This window comes from Loxodonta africana, chromosome 24 (genome assembly GCF_030014295.1).
Source record: "Loxodonta africana isolate mLoxAfr1 chromosome 24, mLoxAfr1.hap2, whole genome shotgun sequence".
In the NCBI taxonomy this organism is placed as follows: domain Eukaryota; kingdom Metazoa; phylum Chordata; class Mammalia; order Proboscidea; family Elephantidae; genus Loxodonta; species Loxodonta africana.
Window position 1 is genome coordinate 28,860,425 of NC_087365.1, and position 25,566 is coordinate 28,885,990.

Here is a 25,566-nt window from a genome sequence, read left to right on the forward strand (position 1 = left end):
TAGGTTCCAACATTTATAGCTGTGTAAACTTATCTCACCATCACTTGTTGGTCAGTTTATCTTACTATGGTGACACACATGGGGGTCACCAGGAGTTGAAATGGGCTTGACCACAACTGGTCAGCTGGTTAATTCACTTGGTACCAGAACTATCATTAATAACCTATTGGGTCTCAGGCATCCTACAGTCATGATCTCATTTAATCTCTGCTACAACACTGCAAGGCAAGACTTCTTATGAAATGACAGCTTAAAGATGACAAAACTGTCCTGGGAATGTCCAGTGACTTGCCCAACTCCTTAGAGCGCCCTCTTGGTCTGGTCATTCATCCTCCTTCTCTCTCCAGTTCCATCCACATAGAATGGTACCTGAAATAGGTACAGCACAAAGGGTAGTGACTGTCCCCTCCCTCCAGGAACCTACCCACCATTTGCTCCTCCTATCACAACCCTGTCCCTCTTCATAGCCCATAATCCCCACCTCATCCCATAAAGCAGATACCTGTTGACCTTAACCCACCTCCTCTCCTAAAAGGAGTTAGGAAAGGACCTCTGTACGTTCAGGGGCATGCAGTTTCTGAGGTCCACATTAGACTGTACCTTTGGACTAAGCTGCACCAGTGACATCAGTAAAGGGTAGGAACCAGGCAGACCTGGGTCCACTCCAACATTGACCAGGTCCTAGAGAGCCCTCCTCCTCCCTCCAGCTGGGTAGTTCTTGGTTGAAAATGGTACAAAATGAGATCACAGTCAGCCACATCCTATGGTCCTGGGCCTGGGAGTTTGGGGCACAGCCCACAACCACACATTCTTCTTGCCTGAGGCTTCCAAATGGAGACCTCAGAATAGGGCGAGGGGCCAAGCAGAGAGAGCACAGGCCTCAAGGATGGGAGAAAGAATATTTCTGCTAGACTTGTCCAAGCTTCTGTGAAAACTTAGCATGAATCACTCTTAGCTTCAAACAACCTTACCTTCCTGATTTTTATTTCGCAGTGTAGAAGAGGTGTTTCCTCATGGACATTTTCCTCTTAGGTCAAAGCCACTTCCTCTTAGATTGCAGGAGGCAGGGCTTCTCTTCTCCCTGCAGAGCAGAGTCCAGACCTCCCCAGCACAGACATTGGCACAAAGCAGACCCCGTGGCCTCCAGGATGCCCATTCCTGCCTCTCGGCCCCACCAGTCTCTGTCCTCCTTGCTGCTAACTCTGCTGCTGGGACTCACAGGTGAGCATTGCCTTGAGGTGGAATCCCCTCTTCCTATCCCCTTACCTTCCCTGCCCCCCCCCCACCCGGCACCCACACTCCTAGGAACTCCAGGTAAACAGATACACCTTCCAAGGCTGTCACAGAAGGTCAAGGACTGGGCATTATTTGAGAGGATAAAATCAGGGACCCAGTACTTGCAACCAGCTACCAGAGGCCTCAAATCAGATGATGCTTCAAGAAACAACAATAATATCTTACATTTTAATAAAAATTTCCTTTAACAGAACACTTTTTCAGAAGGATCATTATGTAAACCCTTGTAACTCTTGTGGTTGCAAGAGGTGAAGTAACCTGCTCAAGGCCCCTGAGCAAGTCCAGAGAGAGCCCTGGGGCTGTCTGGCTCCAAGCCCACTGCTCTCTGTTCACTATCCCAAGGTCGTGAAGTCTGAAGTGGTGCCTGCTTGAGTTGGGCAAGGACACAGTGTTCCTCTGGGAAACGGTAGCCACCATCCCTCCCAAGAGCTGCCCCTTGCTTTGCCCTCTGTTCTCCCCTGCTCCTCCCTCTTCCACCTATGACCTCGGGGTATTGCTACCCATTTCTCTGCATCTTCTTCCTCTTTAAGAAGCTCCACATTTTTCTGTGTTATAGGTCCCCACAACCTCCCAGGTCCTCTTGGCTTTACCCAGCACAGGCTGGGTTTGGAGGCAGCCTGGAAGCCTCCCAGCTCACAGTGCCCCCTCAGGCTGTGTTTGTTCCACAGTCCCTTCTCTGCTTGGTCGCGCAGTGTTTAAGAGCTCAGGCTGCTAACCAAAAGATCGGCAGTTTGAATCCACCAGCCACTGCTTGGAAACCGTATGGGGCAATTCTATTCTGTCCTGTAAGGTCGCCATGAATCAGAATCAACTCGATGGCAATGGGTTTGGTTTTGGATTTTTCTCCCAGCCAAACCCATAGACACAGGGGTGGGTGCAGCACCCCTCTCAGCTCCCCACCCTGGCCCTGCTGTGATGCAGCCTCACAGGTCATTGAGGGCAGGGGTCTGACTTTTAAATTATTACCCTGTCCCCGAGTACAACACTAATAGTTCACTAACGGAGCCTTTCCCATAAGGCAGGTTCTTAGCACTTTGTATGTCTGAGCTCCTCTAATTCTCACAACATCACTGTGTGACAGCTACTGCTGTGATTGCCTGTCTACAGATGGGGAAATTGAGGCAGAGAGTGTAACTCGCCCAATGGTACCTACCTAAGTCAGTGGAGCAGCCAGGACTGAAGTCAGGCTGACCTCTCCCAAGTTCATTCCACACTGCTGTTACGCTCCTCGGCTTCACAGTGGAGGCCAATCGCAGAAAGATTAGAAGATGTAGAAAGGGAAGAAGATGAAAGATCATCACCCACCAACCACCCCGAGATAGCCAGACTTAAAAGTCTGGTGTGAGCACTCTCAAACTTTTGTTAATGGTGCGTTGGTTGCTTTTTTGTCTGTGCGCCAAACTCTTAACTAAACTTTTCACATGTATTATAATCTCATTGATTCCTCAGGATAATCTAGGCCACACTTTTGTATTTATTTATGAATACATTTATAGGTATGTGTGTGTGTGTATGCGTGTTTACGAGTGGGTATGAGTCAGTGTACACACACAGGGGATTTTGAAAAGGGTCTTCCTTACTGTTCTCTTCCAGTCATTTCTAAGTTACACAAAGTGCACATTGAAGAGATGTTTTGTTTTCCCTGTCTCCCAGCCTCCCTATGTCTCTACCCTTATCCTTACACCACCTCCACCCCTCCCCACCACCCCCACCACCACCACCAACTCTTAAGATAGGCAAACTTCTCTTTTGGAAAACTGAGCTTTTTCTCAGAGTAGAATTTCTAGAGTTCCCTTTTCCAAGCAGGTTAGGGGTGGGAAGGAACAAAGGGGATCAAAGGTAGAGAGCCTTGAGCCTGTATCATCTGTCTCCATCTCTATCTCTATGTGTATTTCCATCTCTGTTCCCTCCTCTTCCTCCTCCTCTCTCACTACCTATACCCACACCGAGATTTCAATCTAGGTCCAGATCGGATCCAGGTCTAAGGTCATTGAGGCCTTCATGCCTCAGGAAATCTAATGAGTAATAACTTTAAATTCCTTGAGCAGTCACCATGGGCCAGACCCTGTTGGAAATGCCTTATTACTGTTATCTCATTTGATCATTGTATCTAAGGCAGATACTTTTGTCATCCCTGCCTTACAGATGAGAAAACTGAAGACCAGAAAGACTCACTCAATGGCAGGTGACATGCAGAACTATGCTTTGAACTCAAGCAGTCTGACTCTGGAGCTCACAATGTTAACCATTATTCTTCTCAAATACATGTGGCCCCAATTCCACCCCATGAGACGTCTGCAGCTTCTTCCAGTTGGTGTGCGGGAGGGCGTGGGGAAGAGAGTTTGTGGTTTTCTTCTCTTGGGCCCTTCTGCTTCCTGCTTTCCACATACGTGCAATTTGTTTTTATTTTTCACCTAGTCGTCTAGATGGGAAACTCAGTTTCTGACACAATTTCCTCTTAAAATAACTTCAGGGTGGCAGGGAGATGTCACATTGAGCAATTCACACATTACACTAATATGTATTGGATACATACTGTGTGTCAGGCACTGTTATAGGAACTTGGGGTATATTGGTGAATAAAAGGGACAAAGTACTTGCTCAATGTCGCACATATTAGATAAGTAAATAACATAGTACGTTAGAAAGCAGTCAGTGGTAAGGAAAAAATTAAATTCTAGTTGCATACGGGAGTTTGGAGAATCTATGGGCCATACATTTCATCTCTTTCCTGGAGCTATTTTTTCCAATGAAAAGGCTCTCCTGGGACTACAACCTTAACTGGGTCTTTGCTCTGAGAAGTATATGCCTTAGACATAATGATCAAATGAGATAACAGTCATAAGGCATTCTGAAGGGTCAGCCCATGGTGATTTTATCCACTCCAGGGTCTAACAATGGGTATAAAAGTCCTATATTGATTTGATCTTTGCCTCGGGACTGAGTTCTAATTGGTCTTTTAGGGGCCACAAGACAATGTCTAATGGTCATTTCAGTATTATACCAGCTAGGGGATGAGTAGCAGTTACCTTTCTAACCTGAAAACCAGTTGCTGTCAGTTGATTCCAACTCATGGTGACCCCATGTGTGTCAGTGTAGCACTGTGCTCCAGGGGGTTTTCAATGGCTGAGTTTTCTGAAGTAGATTGACAGGACTTTCTTCTGAGACCCATTTGGGTGGATGCGAACTCCCAACCTTTTGGTTAGCTGCTGAGCACCTGAACCATTTGCACCACTGAGAGATTCCTTTCTAAATTGAAAGTCCCATAAATTCCAGATCTCTCTGTTCCATTTTATTCCTGCTTGCAAACCAGGCAATGCTTCTAGGTCTTTCTTCTGCTAACTCATTAAATGCAGTGTACAATAACCAACGCATACTACCAAAATTGGGTTTTTCAACAACTTTCCCTAGTGTTACAAGTAGCGTAGGTTTATTTTCTGCCTTAACGGTACTAAAGGTGATGTTTTTACCAACTGTTTCACCAATGCACGACCTGAATTGCCTTCCCTTCAGATTCCATCAAGTGTCTTTGCCTCTCAGCCTGTAAGACAATGCTACATACTTCAGGTTTGGTGATGGCAACACCACACTTCTAGGTACTAATTTCTGTATGAGTCAGGAGAAATATGTGTGGTACAGAGAATAACAGCCCTCCTGCCAGAATACATCCACGTCCTGATCCCCTGGACTTGTTACCTTACATGGCAAAACGGACTTTTCAGATGTGATTAAGTTAAGATAGGTTATCCCGAATTCTTTTGGTTGGAGCAATATAATCACAGGAATCCTTATAAGAGGAAGGCTGGAGGGTCACAGGAGGAGAAGATGTGTTCATGGAAGAAAGGCTGTAGTGATGTGAGGAAGGGGCCACAAGGCAGTTGAATGTGTACATCACCTGGAAGCTGGAGAAAGAAAACAATGGATTCTCCTTAGGGCCTCCAATAGGAAAGCAGCTCTGTGGACACCTTGATCTTAGCCCAGAAATACCCATTTAGCCCTTGTCTTTGTTACCTAGTGCTGCTGTTGCACAAATACCACAAACTGAAGACTTTAAAGAACAGATATTTATTTTCTCACAGCTCAGGAGGCTGCGAATACAAATTCAGAGTATGACTCTAGGGAGAGGTCCTTCCTTGGCTATTTCAGCTTCTGGTAGCGACCAGCAATCCTAGGCATTTCTCGGCTCGTAGATGCATGTGTCTCAGTCTTCTGTTTTCATCTTGCCCCTCTGTGTCTCTCTGTGACCATTCCGCTACTTTTATAACTCAGAAGTGATTAGGTTTAGGGCCTACCCTATTTTGGTATGACCACCTTAACATACCAAAAGAAAACCCCTATTTCCAAATATGGTCATATTCACAGGTGCAGCCATTAGGTTTCAACACATATTTCATGGGGTCATATAAAATCCATAATAGCCCTTCGTGGCCATTTTAGACTTCTGACCTCCAAAACTAAAATAATAAAGCTGTGTTGTTTTAAGCCACTAAGCGTGTGACAATTTGTTTCAGCAGCATTAGGAAACTAATACAACACGCTCAGGCTATGGGGAAAAAAATCTCAGGACTCAAAAGAATGTTTCATTTCTTATTCAAACTTCATGTTCATTGTGTGTTGGAAACTCCCTAAGTCCTGTCCCTTAAGAACCCAGGCTGATAGAGCAGACTCTATCATGAACCCTGTGGGTCTCTGTGGAAGCAGGAAGTTGATCCATAGAGGTTTTCTTGCATCTGCAGTGAAATGCATAGCCCAGAAGGTACCGCTTTCACTTCCACTCACTGCTCATGGCTCTAAAGTAGTCACATGGCCCCACCTACTGCAATGTTTCAGACAGTGCAACCCTCCATGTGGCTAGAAGCTGGAGAGCTGGAAATACTCGGTAAAAAAGACTATGAATGAATACTTGTTTATATTTTTTTCTTCCATAACAAACACTGTTGCGAATACTCTTGAATTTAGGGCTTTGCACAATCATCTCATAACTTTCTGAGCATAAACCCCTAAAATTATGTTGTTGATGCCAAGGGTATGCACAAAGCTCATTCAGAAATTAGCGCCTTTTTACATCACCCAGTGCAGAGTATGAGAGGCTATGGGCTGCAGGAAATACAAGCTGACTTTGGTTGAACTAAGCAGAAAAAGTTTGTTAACAGGACATTGACTAGCTAACTCTCAGATTCATTGAGAGACTGGAGCACCAGGCTTCTGGCTAAAAAGATAGGGAATAAGCCCCAAAGCACGTTCAGGTGATATCTCTTGTGCCGTGGCAGAGCCTGGAGAGAAAGAAGAGAGAGAGATGGACAGATTGCTACTGGTCCACTGCTTTCTTCATTCACAAGCTCTAAAGTCAGGGTCAGGAGGGGTCACTCACTGGCAGATCCCCAATCACAGGCCTGTACCTTAGCTGCCAAAGAGGCTGGGAGAGCTAGTACTGGGTATTTTCTTTTCCGGTTATGCACGCTAGTCCTTTTCCCCAAGTCAGTACGCTAAGATTAAAAAAAAAAAAAAAAAAAGGATCCCAAAAACAGAAGTTTTTGTTGCTGTTGTTCTTTATATTATTTTCATTTGGCAACTCTTTGCAAGTTTGAAATTATTTTCAAATATTAAGTTTTAAAAATTAATAGTATAAACACAAAACCAGAATAAATAGAAAGCAATTGTGAAATACAGAGGGTGAATAAACAAAAAGATGCCACGGCCTGCTGTGTTTGAAAAGGGAGATTTGCAGATGTTTCCAGTAGCCTTCGAGCTGATTCCAAATCACAATGACCAATTGTGTATCCGAGTAGAATTGTGCTCCATGGGGTTTTCAGTGGCTGATTTTTTAGAAGTAGACTGTCCGACTTTTTTCTGAGGTGCCTCTGTGTGGACTGGACCTCCAATCTTTCCATTGTATAAGGGAGTTCAGATAGCAAGAAGAAAAAATGAATTACAATTATATACTTCATTTGTGAACAACAGGTCTTGTCAATCTTGGTCTTCTTTGCCAGTTTGGTTAAAAAAAAAATGAAAATCCACTTTTTTCTTTGACTTTCTATTTCATTTTTACTCTTCTGTTGTTAGGTGCTGTTGAGTCGGTTCCAAATGAAACACTGCTTGGTCCTGCGCCATCCTCACAATCACTGTTATGCTCGAGCACATTGTTGCAGCCACTGGGCCTATCTACCTCGTTGAAGGTATTCCTCTTTTTTGCTGTGTACTTTACCAAGTATGATGTCCTTCTCCAGGGACTGGTCCCTTCTAATAACATGTCCAAAGCGTGTGAGACAAAGTGTTACCATCCTTGCTTCTAATGACCATTCTGGCTGTACTTTTTTTTTTCTTTTTTGTTGTTGTTTTGTTTATTTTGAACATTTTACTGTGCTTTAGGTGAATGTACTTCTTCCAAGACAGATTTGGTCATTCTTCTGGCAGTCCACGGTATATTCAATAATCTTTGCCAACACCATAATTCAAAGGCATCAGTTCTTCTTTGATCTTCCTTATTCATTGCCCAGCTTTCCCATGCATATGAGGTGATTGAAAACACTGTGGCTTGGGTCAGGTAAACCTTTGTCCTTAAAGTGACATCTTTGCTTTTTAACACTTTAAAGAGGTCTTTTGCAGCAGATTTGCCCAATGCAATGCATCCTTTGATTTCTTGACTGCTGCTTCCATGGCTGTTGATTGTGGATCCAAGTAAAATGAAATCCTTGACAACTTCAATCTTTTCTCCATTTATCATGATGTTGTTTATTGGTCCAGTTGTGAGGATTTTTGTTTTATGTTGAGGTATAATCCATACTGAAGACTATGATCTTTGATCTTCATCAGTAAGTACTTCAAGTCCTCTTCACTTTCAGCAGGCAAGATTGTGTCACCTGCATATCGTAGGTTGTTAATGAGTCTTCTTCCAATCCTATTGCCGCATTCTTGTTCCTATAGTTCAGTTTCTCAGGTCATTTGCTCAGCATACAGATTGATAAGTATGGTGAAAGGATCCAATTCTGACACACACTTTTCTTAACTTTAAACCATGAAGTATTACCTTCTTCTGTTCAAAACACCGCCTCTTGGTCTAAGTACAGGTTCCTCATGAGCACAATTAAGTGTTCTGGAATTCCCATTCCTTGCAATGTTGTCCATAATTTGTTATGGTCCACACAGTCAATGCTTTTACACAGTCCATAAAACACAGGCAAACATCCTTCTGGTATTCTCTGCTTTCAGCCAGGATCCATCTCACATCAGCAATGATATCCCTGGGTCCATGTCCTCTTCTAAAACCGGCCTGAATTTCTGGCAGTTCCCTGTTGATATACTGCTGCAGCCGTTTTTGAATGATCTTCAGCAAAATTGTACTTGCATGTGATATTAATGATATTGTTCTATAATTTCCACATTCGGTTGGATCACCTTTCTTGGGAATAGGCATAGATATGGATCTCTTCCAGTCAGTTGGCCAGGAAGCTGTCTTCCATATTTCTTGGCATACACGAGTGAGCACCTCCAATGCTGCATCTGTTTGTTGAAACATCTCAGTTGATATTCCATCAATTCCTGGAGCCTTGTTTTTCGCTAATGCCTTCAGAGCAGCTTGGACTTCTTCCTTCAGCACCGTCAGTTCCTGATCATATGCCACCTCTTGAAATGGCGGTCAAAATGTTTGGTTGTATTCTTCTTTGCTTTTGGCTTAGTCCAGTTGTACTGACTATCCCTGTGTTATGTGTTGCCCTTTCCTTCATCTAAAAAATTTTTTGTCTACTATCTAGTTAGTAAATATCCCTCTCTCACTCTTCCCACCCTTGTAACCATCAAAGAATATTTTCTTCTTTGTTTAAACTTTATCTAGAGTTCTTACAATAGTACTCTCATACAATGTTTGTCCTTTTGCAATTGACTGATTTCACTCAGCATAATGCCTTCCAGGTTTCTCCATGTTATGAAATGTTTCACAGATTCATCACTATTCTTAATTATTGCTAGGTATTCCATTGTGTGAATATACCATAATTTATTTATCCATTCATCTGTTGATGGGCACCTTGGTTGTTTCCATCTCTTTGCTATTGTAAACAGTGCTGCAGTGAACATGGGTGTGCATATACCTATTCACATTAAGGCTCTTATTTCTTTAGGGTATATTCCAAGGAGTGGAATCACTGGGTCATAGGGTCGCTATGAGTCGGAATCGACTCAATGGCAGTGGGTTTGGTTTTTGATTTTGCTATGGTAGTTCTATTTCTAGCTTTTTAAGGAAGCGCCAAATCGATTTCCAAGGTGGTTGTACCATTTTACATTCCCACCAGCAGTGTATAAGTGTTCCATTCTCTCCACAACCTCTCCAACATTTATTATTTTGTGTTTTTTGGATTAATGCCAGCCTTGCTGGGGGGAGATGGAATCTCCTTGTACTTTGATTTGCATTTTTCTAATAGCTAATGATCATGAGCATTTCCTCATGTATCTGTTAGCAGTCTGAATGTATTCTTTGGTAAAGTGTCTGTTCATATACTTTGCCCGTTTTTTAATTGAGTTATTTGTCTTTTTCTTGTTGATTTTAGAGATCAGACACTGACCGGAAATGTCATAGCTAAAAACTTTTTCCCAATCTGCAGGTAATCTTTTTACTCTTTTGGTGAAGTCTTTGGATGAGCATAGGTGTTTGACTTTTAGGAGGTCCCAGTTATCTAATTTCTCTTCTGGTGTTTGTACATTGTTGGTAATGTTTTATGTACTGTTTATGCCATGTATTAGGGCTCCTAGTGTTGTCCCTATTTTTTCTTCCATGATCTTCATCATTTTATATTTAGGTCTTCGATCCATTGTGAGTTCATTTCTGTGCATGGTATGAGGTATGGGTCTTGTTTCATTTTTTTGCAGGTGGATATCCAGTTAGGCCAGCACCATTTGTTAAAGAGACTGTCTTTTCCTCATATAACTAACTTTGGGCCTTTGTCAAATATCAGCTGCTCACATGTGGATGGATTTATGTCTGGATTCTCTATTCTGTTCCGTTGGTCTATGTATCTGATGTTGTACCAGTACCAGGCTGTTTTGACTACTGTGGCAGTATAAGAGGTTCTAAATTAGGTAGTGTGAGACCGCCCACTTTGTTCTTATTTTCCAATAATGCTTTACTTATCCAGGGCCCCTTCCCTTCCATATGAAGTTGGTGATTTGTTTCTCCATCTCATTAAAAAATGTCACTGGATCGGGATTGCATTGTATCTATAGATCAATTTGGGTAGAACAGACCTTTTTGCAATGTTGGGTCTTCTTATCCAGGAGCAAGGTACGTTTTTCCACTTATGTGAGTCTCTTTTGGTTTCTTGCAGAAGTGTACTGTAGTTTTGCTTTTTTTCTTAATTTCTATATCTAGCCTAATACCTCTGGCTAGTTTCTCCAGCACAATGTTGAATAAGAGTGGTGATAAAGGGCATCATTGTCTGGTTCCCATTCTCAAGGTGAATGCTTTCAGTCTCTCTCCATTTGGGATGATGTTAGCTGTTGGCTTTGTATAAATACCCTTTATAATATTTAGGAATTTTCCTTCTATTCCTATTTTGCTGAGAGTTTTTATCATGAATGGGTGTTGGACTTTTTTCAAATGCCTTTTCTGCATCAATTGTTAAGATCATGTGGTTCTTGTCTTTTGTTTTATTTATGAGATGGGTTACACTGGTTGTTTTTCTAATGTTGAGCCATCCCTGCATAACTGGTATGAATCCCACTTGGTCATGGTAAATTATTTTTTTGATATGCTATTGAATTCTATTGGCTATAATTTTGTTGAGGATTTTTACGTCTGAGTTCATGAGGGATATAGGTCTATAATTTTCTTTTTTTGTGGTATCTTTACCTGGTTTTGGTATAAGGGTTATGCTGGCTTCATAGAATGAGTTTGGGAGTATTCCATCCTTTTCTATGCTCTGAAATACCTTTAGTAGTAGTGGTGTTAACTCTTCTCTGAAAGTTTGGTAGAATTCTCCAGTGAAGCCTTCAGGGACAGGGCTTTTCTTTGTTGAGAGTTTTTAATTACTTTTTCAATCTCTTCTTTTGTTATGGGTTTCTTTTGTTGTTCTGCCTCTGTTTTTAGGTAGGTAGTGCGTTTCTAGAAATTTGTCTGTCTCCTCTGGGTTTTCAAATTTGTTAGAGTACAATTTTTCATAGTATTCTGTTATGATTCTTTTAATTTCAGTTGGGTCTATTGTGATATCGCCCGCCTTGTTTCTTATTCGGGTTGTTTCCTTCGTCTCCTGTTTTTCTTTGTCAGTCTGGCCAATGGTTTATTGATTTTGTTAATCCTTTCAAAGAACCAGCTTTTGATCTTGTAACCTCTTTCAATTGTTTTTCTGTTCTCTATTTCATTTAATTCTGCTCTAATTTTTATTATTTGCTTTTTTCTAGTGCCTGAGGGTTTCTTTTGTTGCTCTCTTTTTATTTGTTCAGGTTGTAAGGATAATACTTTGATTTTGGCCCTTTCTTCTTTTTGTATGTGTGCACTTATTGATATAAATTGACCTCTGAGCACTGCTTTAGCTGAGTCCCAAAAGTTCTGATAGGAAGCGTTTTCATTCTCATTCTCATTCAATCTACTATGAATTTCTTTATTCTGTCCTTATTTCCTTCTGTAATCCAATGATTTTTTAGCAAAGTGTTCAGTTTCCACTTGTTTGATTTCTTTTTCCTGATTTTTCTGTTATTGACTTCTAGTTTTATGGCTTTATGGTCAGAGAAGATGCTTTGTAATATTTCAATGTTTGGATTCTGTTAAGGCTTGCTTTATGACCTAATGTGTGGTCTATTCTAGAGAAAGTTCCATGTGCATTGGAAAAGAAAGTATACTTGTCTGCTGTTGGGTGGAGTGTTCTGTATATGTCTCTGAGGTGAAGTTGGTTGATTGTGGCATTTAGATCTTCTGTGTCTTTATTGAACTTCTTTCTGAATGTTCCTGTCCTTGGCTGAAAGCGATGTGTTGAAGTCTCCTACTATTATTGTGGAGCTGTCTATCTCACTTTTCAACACTGTTGGAGTTTGTTTTATGTATCTTGAAGCACTGTTGTTGGGTATACATATTTAATATGGTAATATCCTCCTGGTATATTGTCCCTTTAATCATTATATAGTGTCTTTCCTTATTCTTTGTGGTAGATTTAAGTTTGAAGTCTGTTTTGTCAGAAATTAGTATAGGCACTCCTGCTCTTTTTTGATTGTTGTTTGCTTGATATAGTTTTTTCTATCCTTTGAGTTTTAGTTTGTTTTTGTCTCTAAGTCTAAGGTGTGTCTCTTGTAGGCAGCACATAGACAGATCATCTTTTTTGTCAATTTTTTTTTTTACTGTCTCTTTACTGGTGCATTTAGTCCATTTGCATTCAGTGTGATTATAGACAGGTATGAGTTTAGTGCTGTCATTTTTGATGTCTTTTTCATGTGTTGTTGACAGCTTCATTTTTCCATTTTTTTATGCTGAGTAGTTTTTCTTTGTAAATTGTGTGTTCTTTTTCATTGTTGTTGATTTTGTTTTTACTCAGTGTTTATGCTTTTACTGTATTTTATTTTGATATGTAGGATTGTTAGTCTCCTTTGTGGTTACCTTAATATTTACCCCTATTTTTCTAATTTTAAACCTAACCTGTATCTCCTTGTATCACCTTGATTTCTTCTCCATATGAAAGATCTATGACTACTTTATTTAGTCCCTCTTTATTGATTTTATGTTGTCATCTTTTACATAACGACATCGCTGATTCCCTGTTTTGAGTGTTTTTTTTTTTTATCATGGTTTATTTTTGTGATTTCCCTATCTGTGTTTACATTTGGTTGCTCTGTCCTGTGTTCTAGTCTTGGGTTAATAGCTGATATTATTGATTTTCTAACCAGAGAACTTCCTTTGGTATTTCTTGTAGTTTTGGTTTGTTTTTACAAATTCCCTAAACTTCTGTTTATCTGGAAATGTCCTAATTTCACCTCCATATTTGAGAGACAGTTTGCTGGATATATGATTCTTGGCTGGCAATTTTTCTCCTTCAATGGTTTATATACATCATCCCATTGCCCTCTTGCCTGCATGATTTCTGCCAAGTAGTCAAAGTTTGTTCTTACTGACTCTCCTTTGTAGGTGACTTTTCATTTATCCCTTGTCACTCTTAAAATTTTCTCTTTTTCTTTCGTTTTGACAAGTTCGATTATAATATGTCTTTGTGACTTTCTTTTGGAATCTACCTTGTATAGGGTTTGATGAGCATCTTGGATAGATATTCTTTCTTCTTTCACGATGTCAGGGAAGTTTTCTGCCAGCAAATCTTCAACAATTCTCTCTGTATTTTGTGTTCTTTCTCCCTGTTCTGGTACTCCAATCACTCATCAGTTATTTTTCTTGATGAAGTCCAACATGATTTTTAGGGTTTCTTCACTTTTTTAATTTCTATTTTCTTTTTTTTCTTGGAATATGTTGTTGCCAAGTGTTTTATCTTCCATCTTGCTAATTCTGACTTCCTTTTCCTCAATTCTGCTCTGCTGACTTTCTACTGAGTTGTCTAATTCTGAAATTTTATTGTTAATCTTCTGAATTTCTGATTGCTGTCTCTGTATGGATTCTTGCAGCCTTTTAAATTTGTCATTATGTTCCTGAATAATCTTCTTAATTTCCTCAACTCCTTTATCTGTGTACCCCTTGGCTCATTCTGCATTTTGCCTGATCTCTTTCCTGATGTCTTGGAGAGTTCTGTATATTAATCTTTTATATTCTCCATCTGGTAATTTCAGGAAGGCATCTTCATCTGGAAGAGTCCTTGATTATTTGTTTTGGGAGTTTGTCGAAGCAATCATGGTCTCCTTCTATATGTGATTTGATATCAGCTGTTTTCTCTGAGTCATCTATAAGTTATTGTACTAATTTATTTTATGTTTGCTCACTGTGTCCTAGGTTCTTGCTTTGTTTTATTTTGATATACCCAAATAGGCTACTAGAGTAGCCTATTAAAGCCTTTGAAGCACTAATGGCCTGTTACCTCCAGATGACTAGAGCTATTTCTAGGTATATGAGCCTAGGAGTCCATTCACTATTCTTGTATAGATTCAGCTCAGGTGTCCTGGTAGCTTGTCACCCAGTGTGCAGTGCAGGCTCTCACCTACAATCTTAGAGGAGCACTGGTGATTGGTGTATGCACAGGTTTCTGGTTGCAGCAGGGGGTCACACTCTGCAGAAGGCAGGGGGCTGAAAACCTTCCCCTGAATGTCTGTGAGGAAGGCACATCCCTGTTCCCTAAAGCACTCTGGTGGGTGGGCTCTGCAGCCGTACCATAGGCACCCAGTGCTTTTAACTGTAAGGACTGGTAGGCACCACTTATCCTTGGAGACCTCTTGCAGGTGGCTAGGTGGTATGGGTGGAGCCTCTAGTCCTCAGGCCCTGCAGTGGGTAGGTGAGGGTCCTGTTTAATAGTCAGAGCAGTATCAAACATCAAACATCTGCCTCTAGGCCTCACAGCTGAAATCGTTCCAGTCCCACCTTAAACAGATTCACCCTTGCAATATAACAGCTAAATCCTCGCTGCTGTAATGGGGCCACCTGGACCCATGCAGGGGTGAAAGACAAAGTCTGTGGACTGCTTGTGCCTGGACTGGAGCCGCTTCTGCTCTGAGTTTCCAGATTAGTGGAGTCGGCAGAGAATTTTTCCACTGATTGTTAATTTGTTCCATCTCCAAGGCCAGGAGAATGGCTCAGGGAGTGCAGCAGGACCTATCTCAGGCCCAGGGAAATCAACTGTTAATGAAGCTGGCTAGGGCAGAGGGAGGAGGGATCAGATAGATAGGAGAGAGTCCTTTCAAAAGGAGGAGCTGAATCTGCCAGGGGCTCCTTGGAAACTCTATGGGGCAGTTCTACTCTGTCCTATAGGGTCGCTATGGGTTGGAGTCGACTCTATGGCACTGTTTTTTTTTTTTTTTTTTAGATTTGTGCAGTAAATAATACAAAATCACTTATCTTGTGCTGAGAGCACTGTTTTATGTCAGATTCCAGAGACATGTGCAGATCTTATGCCCTGGCTCAGTGCCCACTATGTTCGTACCAGTGGGTCAGGGCTGCACCACTTCGCTTGCCTTCTTTCGCTGAAGAAGCTGCATCCGTGAATGCTGCTGCCAGCCCTGCCACAGTCACATCAGGGATTCGGGGCTGAGGCACTGCTGCCAGCTCAGCAGCTCCTTGCTGCTTATGCTTCGTCTCTCCCTTCCCCTGCATTCAGTCCGATTTCTTAACTTTGCCGTTGATACTCAGGGTTCCTAGCTCATCATATATATAATTGATTCAGTTTTTTTTTTTTTTTTTTTTGGTCTTTGTTGTAAGAGAGACCACTGGAAACATCTGACTACTCCGCCATCTTGGCCCCACCTCTCTCTTCCATCTTCTTTTGATGCTTCCTTTGTCATTTAATATTTTACACATAGAATCCTTCAATATAGTAACTGGCGGCTTGAATTTTTTCTTCAGTGCTTTCAGCTTGAGAAATGCCGAGAGTATTCTTCTCTTTAGGTTTTCTATCTCCAGGTCTTTGCACATTTCATATACTTTACTTTATCTTCTCAAGTCACCCATTGAAATCTTCAGTTCAGCTGTTTTATTTCATCATTTCTTCCTTTTGCTTTAGCTACTTTACATTCAAGAGAAACTTTCAGAGTCTCTTCTGACATCCATTTTGGTCTTTTCTTTCTTTCCTGTCTTTTTAATGACCTCTTGCTTTCTTCGTGTATAATGTCCTTGATGTCATTTGACAACTCATCTGATCTTCCATCATTAGTGTTCAATGTGTCAAATCTATTCTTGAGATGGTCTCTAAATTCAGGTGGGATATACTCAAGGTTGTACTTTGGCTCTCTTGGACTTCTTCTAATTTTCCTCAGCTTCAACTTGAACTTGCATATGAGCAACTGATGATCTGTTCTGCAATTGGCCCCTGACCTTGTCCTGACTGATGCTATAGAGCTTTTCCATTATCTCCGTCCACAGATGTAGTTGATTTGATTCCTGTGTATTCCATCTGGCAAAGTCCACATGTATATATATAAAAAAAATGTATAGTCACCATTTATGTTCTTGAAAAAAGGTATTTGCAATGAACAAGTTGTTGGTCTTGCAAAATTCTAGCATGTGATCTCAGGCATTGTTTCTATCACCATGTCCGTACTTTCGACCACTAATCTTTCTTCTTTGTTTCCAACTTTTGCATTCCAGGCACCAGTAATTATCAGTGCATCTTGATTGCATGTTAGCTCAATTTTAGACTGTAGAAATTTGTAAAAATCTTCAAATTTTTCATCTTTGGCCTTAGTGGTTGGCACGTAAATTTGAATAATACTCATATTAACTGGTCTTTGGAGGGATATGGATATCATCCTAACACTGACAGCATTGTACTTCAGGATGGATCTTGAAATGTTCTTTTTGACAGTTAAAGTGATGCTATTCCTCTTCAATTTGTCACTGCAGGCATAGCTGACCATATGATTGTCTGATTCAAAGTGGCCAATAGCAGTCCATTTCTGCTCACTAGTGCCTCAGATATCCATGTTTGTGCATTCCATTTAATTTTTGATGACTTCCAATTTTCCTAGATTCATAGTTCCTATATTCCACATTCTGATTATTAATGGATATTTGCAACTGTTTCTTCTTATTTTGAGTTGTGTCACATCCACAAATGAAGCTCTCAAAAGCTTGCCTCCATCCAAGTCATTAAGGTTGACTTTACTTTTTTGAGGCAGCATTCCCCCAGTTGTATTTTGAGTGCCTTCTAATCTGAGGGGCTCATCTTCTGACAGTATATCAGATAACATTCAGCTCCTATTCATTGGGTTTATGCTGGCTAGTGTTTTTCAGAAGTAGACTACCAGGTCCTTCTTCTTTGTCTTAGTCTGGAAGCTCTGTTGAAACCTATCCACCAAGGGTGACCCTGCTGGTATTTGAAATACCAGTGGCAAAGCAAGCCTCCACAGTACAACAAACTGACATACACATGGTGGTCATATTTACTAGAAATGATGAAAAAAGTTTTATCCTATTTATTTTTCTCTCATTTGTCTCTCTTTAGCTTTTCAACAAGGAGTCCCTGGGTAGCACAAACAGTTAATTGCTCACTTACTAGCCCAAATATTGGGAGTTCAAACCCACCCAAAGCCACCTAGGAAGATAGGCTTGGTGATTTGCTTCCAAATGGTTATAGCCTTGAAAACCCTCTGGAGCAGTTCTACTCTGTACACATGGGGTCTCCATGAGTCGGAATCAGCTTGAAAGCAACTAACAACAGCAATTACAACATCTTTTTGAGGACTGGGTCTTTATCATCTCTGTACTACCCTCTGCTCTCTTCCCTCTCCCCAGAGAACACAGCATTGTGATTTGCATACAGCAGGTGATACTACCTGTGGTTAGACGAGTGAATAAATGAGTAAGCCCCCAGCTGGGTAGGGCATCCATACTCTTCAGCCTTGCCTGGACAGAGAGGAACATGAGACTAGCTTTGTGTTTCCCTCTAGGAGTGGTAGGGGATGGGGAGCTGCAGGTGACCCAACCTGAGAAATCCTTGTCAGTCACATCCAGACATAGGTCACTCTGTGCTCCATCGTGTCCTTTCAGCAGCCCTTGGGGCCCATTGCAGGTTCAGGGGGACTGAGTCAGGCTGGCAGTTATTCTTTAACTGTACCCCCTTTTTCCTGGTAAATCCAGATTTGAACCTGAGAGTCCAGCTCTAACAGGGCTTTTCCAGAAAGAGTTCATGGCTCCTCTCAGGCAGGTCAACACCTGCATCTGCCAAGTCTTTAACTACTGTGTGTCTCAGTTTCCCCATTTGTCATGCAGTCTCACCAGGTAGGCTTGTGATGAGGATTACATGGGATGGTACACGCGATGTACCGAGCACAAGCCCAGCTCATGGTTTGCACTCAGTCAGCGGAAGCTGGTGCTGATAAACACCTGTGACAACAGATAGGATCCCATAGGGTGAATAACGGCCCTGTGTTTCCTGCAGGAGTGACAGGTGAGGAGAACCTGCAGGTGACTCAACCTAAGAAGTCGGTGTTGGTTGCAGCTGGAGAGGCAATCACTCTGCCCTGCTTTGTCTCCTCTGTGCAACCCATGGGGCCCATTAAGTGGTTCAAGGGGACTGGGCCAGATCGGAAGTTAGCCTACTGTTTCCAAGTAGGCCTAGCCTGTGTACGTCTCTTCCCCTGAGTAAGAAATCTTACAGACCACACAAAAAGCAACAACAAGAACTTTTCCATCCGCATGAGTGACATCACCCCAGCAGACGCCGGCACCTACTTCTGTGTGAAGTTCAGGAAAGGGAACCCTGATGATGTGGAGTTTAAGTCTGGTCCTGGGACGCGAGTAACTGTGAGTGGTGAGTAGTGTGGGCCTCCACCCCCCTGGTGTATGACAAGTCAGTAATAATGCCCTCTGTTCTTTAAGTAACAGCCAAGTATCAGGTGTGGTGGTGGGTGTTTATTTTATATTCATGGTCACCTCTCAGCCCCTTTTATAGATCAGGGAGCTGAGGCCTAGAGAGTATACTATTTGCTCAAGGGCCCACAGCTGATAAAAGGTGGAGAAAAGTCTGGAAACCTAGTTGGCCTGGCTCCAAACCCTTGCTTTTTCCAATCTGATCCCCTTAGGGGAAGGAGCTGAAAGTTTGAGCAATTTTCCCAGTGCCTTAGTTATCTAAAACTCTGTTAACCCATTGCCATCAAGTCGTTTCCCACTCACAGCAACCCTATATGACAGAGTAGAACTGCTCCATAGGGCTTGCAAGGAGTGGCTGGTGGATTCCAACTGCTGACCATTTGGTTAGCAACCGAGCTCTTAACAACCGTGCCACCAGGGCACCCTTAGTTATCTGGTGCTGTTATAACAGAAATGCCACAAATGGGTGGCTTTAACAAACAGAAATTTATTTTCTCACTGTTTAGGAGACTAGAAGTCTGAATTCAGGGTGCTGGCTCTAAGGGTAGATACTTGTCTCCTTTCAACATCTGTGGGGTTGGTGATCCTTGAAGACCTCCATGTGTCTTGGCATCAGTCTTCCCTGGATCTAGGAGGTTCTGAGCACAGGGACCCAAGATCTAAAGAATGCACCCCCCTCTTGGCTCTTCTTGTGTTGTCGTAGTAAGGTTCCTCTTCTCTGCTTGCTTCTCTCTCCTTTTATCTCTTGTAAGATAAAAGGTATGACTCAAGCAAGGGTTTGACTTAAGCAAGGGTGGTGACTTCAGTAAGGGTGGGATTTGAGTTACGCCTTCTTGTAAGGCTATGCCTCAAGACACAACCTGTCCTAATCCTGCTTCATTAACATATACAGGTTACGATTTACAATACATATAACAAAATGAAGGATAATTACATTAGATCACAAAATGGAGGACAATGACACAATACTGGGAATCATGGCCTAGCTAAATAGACACATATTTTGGGGAGACATAATTCAATCCATGATACCCAGTCACAAGCCAAACATTGTCTCTTGCCCCTAGATTTTTCCTCTGCATCATGGTCGTGTCTTCTCGTATTCAACAAATATTTGTTAAGGACCTACTGTGTGCCAGGTTTTGGTCTCAGTGTTTGGAAAGAGCAAATGAAGAAAGAGGGCAAAAGCTCTTCTCCTATGAAACTTCCATTCTCTTCCCCTCTAATGAGGAGAGGGTTGGTCCAGGGCAGGGAGGGGATATGAATTTTTTACACGAAACACCACACTGAGGAGAAAGTCATAAGAGGCAAAGACTCACTTTTTGATGTGAGATCCTGGGTTGGGAGAGATGCCACGGGGGCTGGCTTGGCCCTAGGCTCTGTTAGGAGAACCACATGCGATTCAGGACTGACACCTCCACTGAGCACGGAAGACTCAAGCCAGGCCTGGTCATTGCAGAATGTCCCTCTCCTCGGAGATGAGACTCCCCAGGTGGGTGATTTAGGAGTTACCCAGTTGAGGCAGCAAAATACATGCTCCTTTCGGGTTTTCTGCCAGAGGCCCAGGATCCTCTTCCCAACTCCTGGATCCTGGAATGTCAGCCCAGAAGGACCTTTAGACTCTGTCCAGCCCAGCCCCCACTCACAGATGGGGCACCTGAGGCCAGGAGATGACAGGCCCCTGACCATGGTCACAGGGCTAGTTAGTGGTGGAATCTGGACCAGAACCCAGATCTGGTTCCTGGCCAGGCTCCTCAGTGCTCCATGGAAGAGCCTGGCACACAGTAGGCACTGAATAAAAGCTCATTGAACCAAACCAATGAGCTGAAGCCAGCATTGCTCCTTTTTATCAGTTTCCCAAAGGCTGAGAATGCCTCTTGCACTCAGACCGCAAGGCCCATAGATGATTGCAAAACCTCTAACTTAAGCCATATTAGTATATATAGAGCTCCTCTGTCATTTTTAATGACTGCAGAATACTCCATCAAATGGAAATGTCATCATTTATTTTACAGTCTCCTGTTGATGGAAAGGAACCCTGGTGGTGCAGTGGTCAAGAGCTCAGCTGCTAACCAAAAAGTCAACAGTTCTAACCCACCAGCTGCTCCTTGGAAACCCTATGGGGCAGTTCTACTCTGTCCTATAGGTCTCTATGAGTAAGAATCGATAGGAACATGTTTGGTTTTTGGTTTGGTTGATGGGTACTTAGGCTGTCCACAGTCTCCAGCTGTTGACACAGTGCTGCCAGGGATGATCTGCACCTACATTGTCCTATTCAAGTGAAGGCAACCCCTGGGGGTGGTGTTGCTGGTCCAGAGAATAGGGTTAGCTTAGTTTACGGGGATAGTGGGTAGTTTAGTTTACATGGATAGGGCCAGATTCCTTCCCAGATACAGCAACTGAGTTTTCCCAAGCAGGGAAGGTGGCTTTATCATGATTTACAGACATCACAGGTGGAGACACTGAGGTTCCCAGATGGTGTGCTCCTTTCTGTCGTGAAAGCAGTCACAATAGCAAGTGGCTCAACCCTGACTCAGAACTGCTAACTCCTAGTGAGTGCCCGTCCCTCTCTGCCATGCTGTCTTCTCAAGTGATGGTCAGGATGAGGAAGGGTGGAGTAGGCCAGGGGCCTCCATCATGTCCCCATAATGGCATTAACTCTTATAACCAGAGCTGTGAGGGAAGGGCCCTTCACTGCCCTTTTACAGGCGAGGACATGAGGCTCAGAGAGGGGAACTGTCTGGCGGCAGTAGGGGAGCTAAAATTTGAACCCCAAGCAGCCTGACTCCACAGCCCCTGCTCTTTGCAACATCCTGCTGTACTTGTCAAAGTATGGAGAATGCTCCAGCCCTCTACTTTTAAAATCTTGTATTATTCTGTTTTGATGCAATAAGTATAAAAAGGAGCCCTGGTGGTGCAGTGGTTAAGAGCTCAGGTGCTAACCAAAAGGTCTGCAGTTCAAATCTACCAGCTGCTCCTTGGAAACCCTATGAGGAAGTTCTAGTCTGTCCTATAGGGTTGCTGTGATTTGAAATCAATTCAGTGGCAATAGATAAGAGGGTAAGCATTTAAAAAAAAAAAAAAAGTCCAGCAGAGGGAGGAGGAATTCGCTTTGCAACCCAGATGATACAGATACAGCAAACAGCTCTGGATATGTTGAACCAGCATCCTTAGAAGTATTGAGGCATCTTTTTCCAAATTGCTGTGATGTTGCTCCTTCCCTGCACAGCCTAGGATCCAGCTCTGTAAAAGGCAGTGCTGTTGGAACAAAGAGGAGCCCAGGGCAACCCCACAGAGAACTAGCACCCACTGCACAGCTCTGAAGACCTAGCATACTGAGAGGAAAGAAGTCCCTGGAGGGTGCTTGGAATCACAGGTGAGCAAATGTTTATATTCCATATGCAGGTTGTCAGGAGCCCAGCATCTTCTGTTTATTGCTGCAGAGTAACTGGCCCAGGCACTGACTGATGAGGGAACTTGTTGTAATTGCAGACGCCAAGGGTCGCAGAGGGAAAAAGGATGACGGTGGTCAGTGTCAGGGCTCCTGAAGGGGGCATTTGCTCTGCTGAGGGCATATGAAAGCTTGGGGGAGCCACAGGAAATTCCCACTTAGACACAGTCAGTTTATCCCTTGAAGCCTCAGTTTTCTCATCTATAAAATGGTGATAATCATGGGCTCTATTTAGGAGAGTTGAAAAGATTTGAGGTCCTTTGTGTAAAGCACCTAGCACAGAGTAAGCACTCAGAAAATCCAAGTGTTATTTCAAGGTTGTGAGACCTTAGCACCCTGGCTTCCTTTACTGAGCCTCACTTACCTTACCTGTAGGCTGTGGATAATCACACCCATCTTTCTGGATGTTATATGGAATATAATAAGCAGAACGCAAAAATTAAACAACAACAACAAAAAACAGTCTTTACTGTTGTTGCAATTCCAACTCATGGTGACCCTATAAGACAGAATAGAACTGCTCCCATAGGGTTTCCAAAGCTGTAATATTTACAGACCTGAAGCACTTGCTGATGAAGATCAAAGACCACAGCCTTCAGTATAGATTGCACTTCAGTGTAAAGAAAACAAAAATCCTCACAACTGGACCAATAAGCAATATCATGGTAAATGGAGAAAAATTTGAAGTTGTCAAAGATTTCATTTTACTTGGATCCACAATCAATGCCCATGGAAGCAGCAGCCAAGAAATCAAATGAAATTTCAGAATTGAATTAGACAACTCAATAGAAAGTCATAGAAGCAGAACTGAGACGATGGAAGTCAGAATTAGTGAGATTGAAGATAAAGCACTTGACACCAACTTATTTGAGGAAAAATCAAAAGTATTTTTAAAAATGAAGAAACCCTAAGATTTACGTGGAACTTTATCAAGAGAAATAATCTATGAGCGACTAAAGTACCAGAATGGGGGGCGGGGGAATAACAGAAAAGACAGAGAGAATTGTTGAAGATTTGCTGGCAGAAAACTTCCCTGATATCACAAAAGATGAGAAGATATCTATCCAAGAAGCTCCTTGAACACCACACAGGGTAGATCCCAAAAGCAAGTCACCAAGACATATTATAATCAAACTTGCCAAAACCAAAGATAAAGAGAGAATTTTAAGAGTGGCTAGGGATAAAGGAAAAGTCGCTTACAAAGAGGAGCCAATAAGACTAAATTTTGACTACTCAGCAGAAACCACGCAGGCAAGAAGGCAATGGGATGACATATATAAAGTTTTGAAGGAAAAAAATTGCCAGCCAAGAATTATATATTCAGTAAAACTGTCTCTCAGATATGAAAGGGAAACTAGGGCATTTCCAGATAAACAGAATTGAGGGAATTTGTAAAAGCCAAACCAAAATTATAAGAAATACTAAAAGAGTCTTCCAGTTAGAAAATCAGTAACATCAGATAACAACCCAAGACTAGAACACAGGACAGAGCAACCAGATATCAACCCATATAGGAAAGTCACAAAAATAAATCAAAGTTAAAGACTGAAAATAGGAAAACAGAGACATCATTATGTAAAAGATGACAACATTAAATCAAAAAAGAGGGACTAAAATATCTAGTCATAAATCTTTCACAGGCAGAGGAAATCAAAGCAATATAATGAAATAAAAGATTGGTTTAAACTTAGAAAAATAGGGGTAAATATTAAGGTAATCACAAAGGAAACTAACAATCCTAACAGAAGCGTTCAGCAAAGTATCAGGATGGATTCCTCTACACCAACAAAGAAGACTTCCAAGAGGAAATTACCAAAACAATGCCATTTATAATAGCTCCTAAGAAGATAAAATACTTAGGAATAAATCTAACCAGAGACGTAAAAGACCTATACAAAGAAAACTACAAGACACTACTGCAAGAAACCAAAAGAGACTTACATAAGTGGAAAAACATACCTTGCTTATGTATAGGAAGACTCACCATTCTGAAAATGTCAGTTCTACCCAAAGCAATTTATAGATACAATGCAATCATGATCCAAATTCCAATGACAATTTTTAACCAGATGGAGAAACAAGTCACCAACTTCATATGGAGAGGTAAGAGGACGTGCATAAGTAAGGCATTACCACTGAAGAAGAACAAAGTGGAAGGCCTCAGACTACCTGATTTTAGAAACGATTATACCGCCATGGTAGTCAAAACAGCCTAGCATGGGTACAACAAGAGATATGTAGACCAATGGAACAGAATTGAGAATCCAGGCATAAATTCATCCACCTATGAGCAGCTGATATTGACAAAGGTCCAAAGTCCATTAAATGGGAAAAGGTCTCTTTAACACATGGTGTTGGCATAACTGGATATCCGTCTGTAAAAAAATGAAGCAAGACCCCTCTCACCGTGTACAAAAACTAACTCAAAATGGATCAAAGACCTAAATATAAAATCTAAAATGATAAAGATCATGGAAAAAAAATAGGGACAATGCTAGGAGCCCTAATACATGGCATAAGCAGAATACAAACCATAACTAACAATGCACAAACACCAGACGAGAAACTAGATAACTGGGAGCTCCTAAAAATCAAACACTTATGCTCATCAAAAGACTTCACCAAAAGACTGAAAAGACTATCTATGGGCTAGGAAAAAAAATTTGGCTATGACATATCTGAAAAGGGTCAAATCTCTATAATCTACAAGATAATTTAACACTTCAACAACAAAAAGACAACCCAGTTAAAAAATGGGCAAAGGATATGAACAGACAATTCACCAAAGAAGGCATTGGGGCAGCTAACAGATACATGAGGAAATGCTCATGATCATTAGCCATTAAAAAAAAAAAAAAAACCACCGCTGTCGAGTCGATTCCGACTCATAGCGACCCTATAGGACAGAGTAGAACCGCCCCATAGAGTTTCCAAGGAGCGCCTGGCGGATTTTAACTCCTGACCTCTTGGTTAGCAGCCATAGCACTTAACCACTACATTAGCCATTAGAGAAATGCAAATCAAAATTACAGTGAGATACCATCTCACCCCAACAAAGCTGGCACTAATTCAAAAAACACAAAATAATAAATGTTGAAGAGGTCATGGAGAGACAGGACACTTACCACTGGTGGGAATATAAAATGGTACAACTACTTGGGAAATCAATTTGATGCTTCCTTAAAAAGCTAGAAATAGAAGTACCGTATGATCCAGTAATCCAACTCCCTGGGATATATCCTAGAGGAATAACAGTCGTCACACAAATAGATATATCCACACTCATGTTCATTGCAGCACTGTTCACAATAGCAAGAAGATGGGAACAAGCCAGGTGCCCATCAACAGACAAATGGAATACACACAACGGAACACTACGCAATGTTAA

The 25,566-nt window shown here is 41.9% G+C and overlaps 1 protein-coding gene across 1 annotated transcript in view; it reads left to right on the forward strand.

Annotated features, from left to right (window-relative positions):
• The first annotated feature begins 856 nt into the window (after positions 1-856).
• The window catches only part of LOC100673481 (signal-regulatory protein beta-1-like), a 47,736-nt gene continuing 23,026 nt past the window's right edge, over positions 857-25,566 (forward strand). The window contains 2 exon segments of the mRNA XM_064275883.1: positions 857-1,221; positions 18,297-18,668. Of these exon segments, the coding sequence (XP_064131953.1) occupies positions 1,014-1,221; positions 18,297-18,668 (580 nt within the window). The 5' untranslated portion in view covers positions 857-1,013.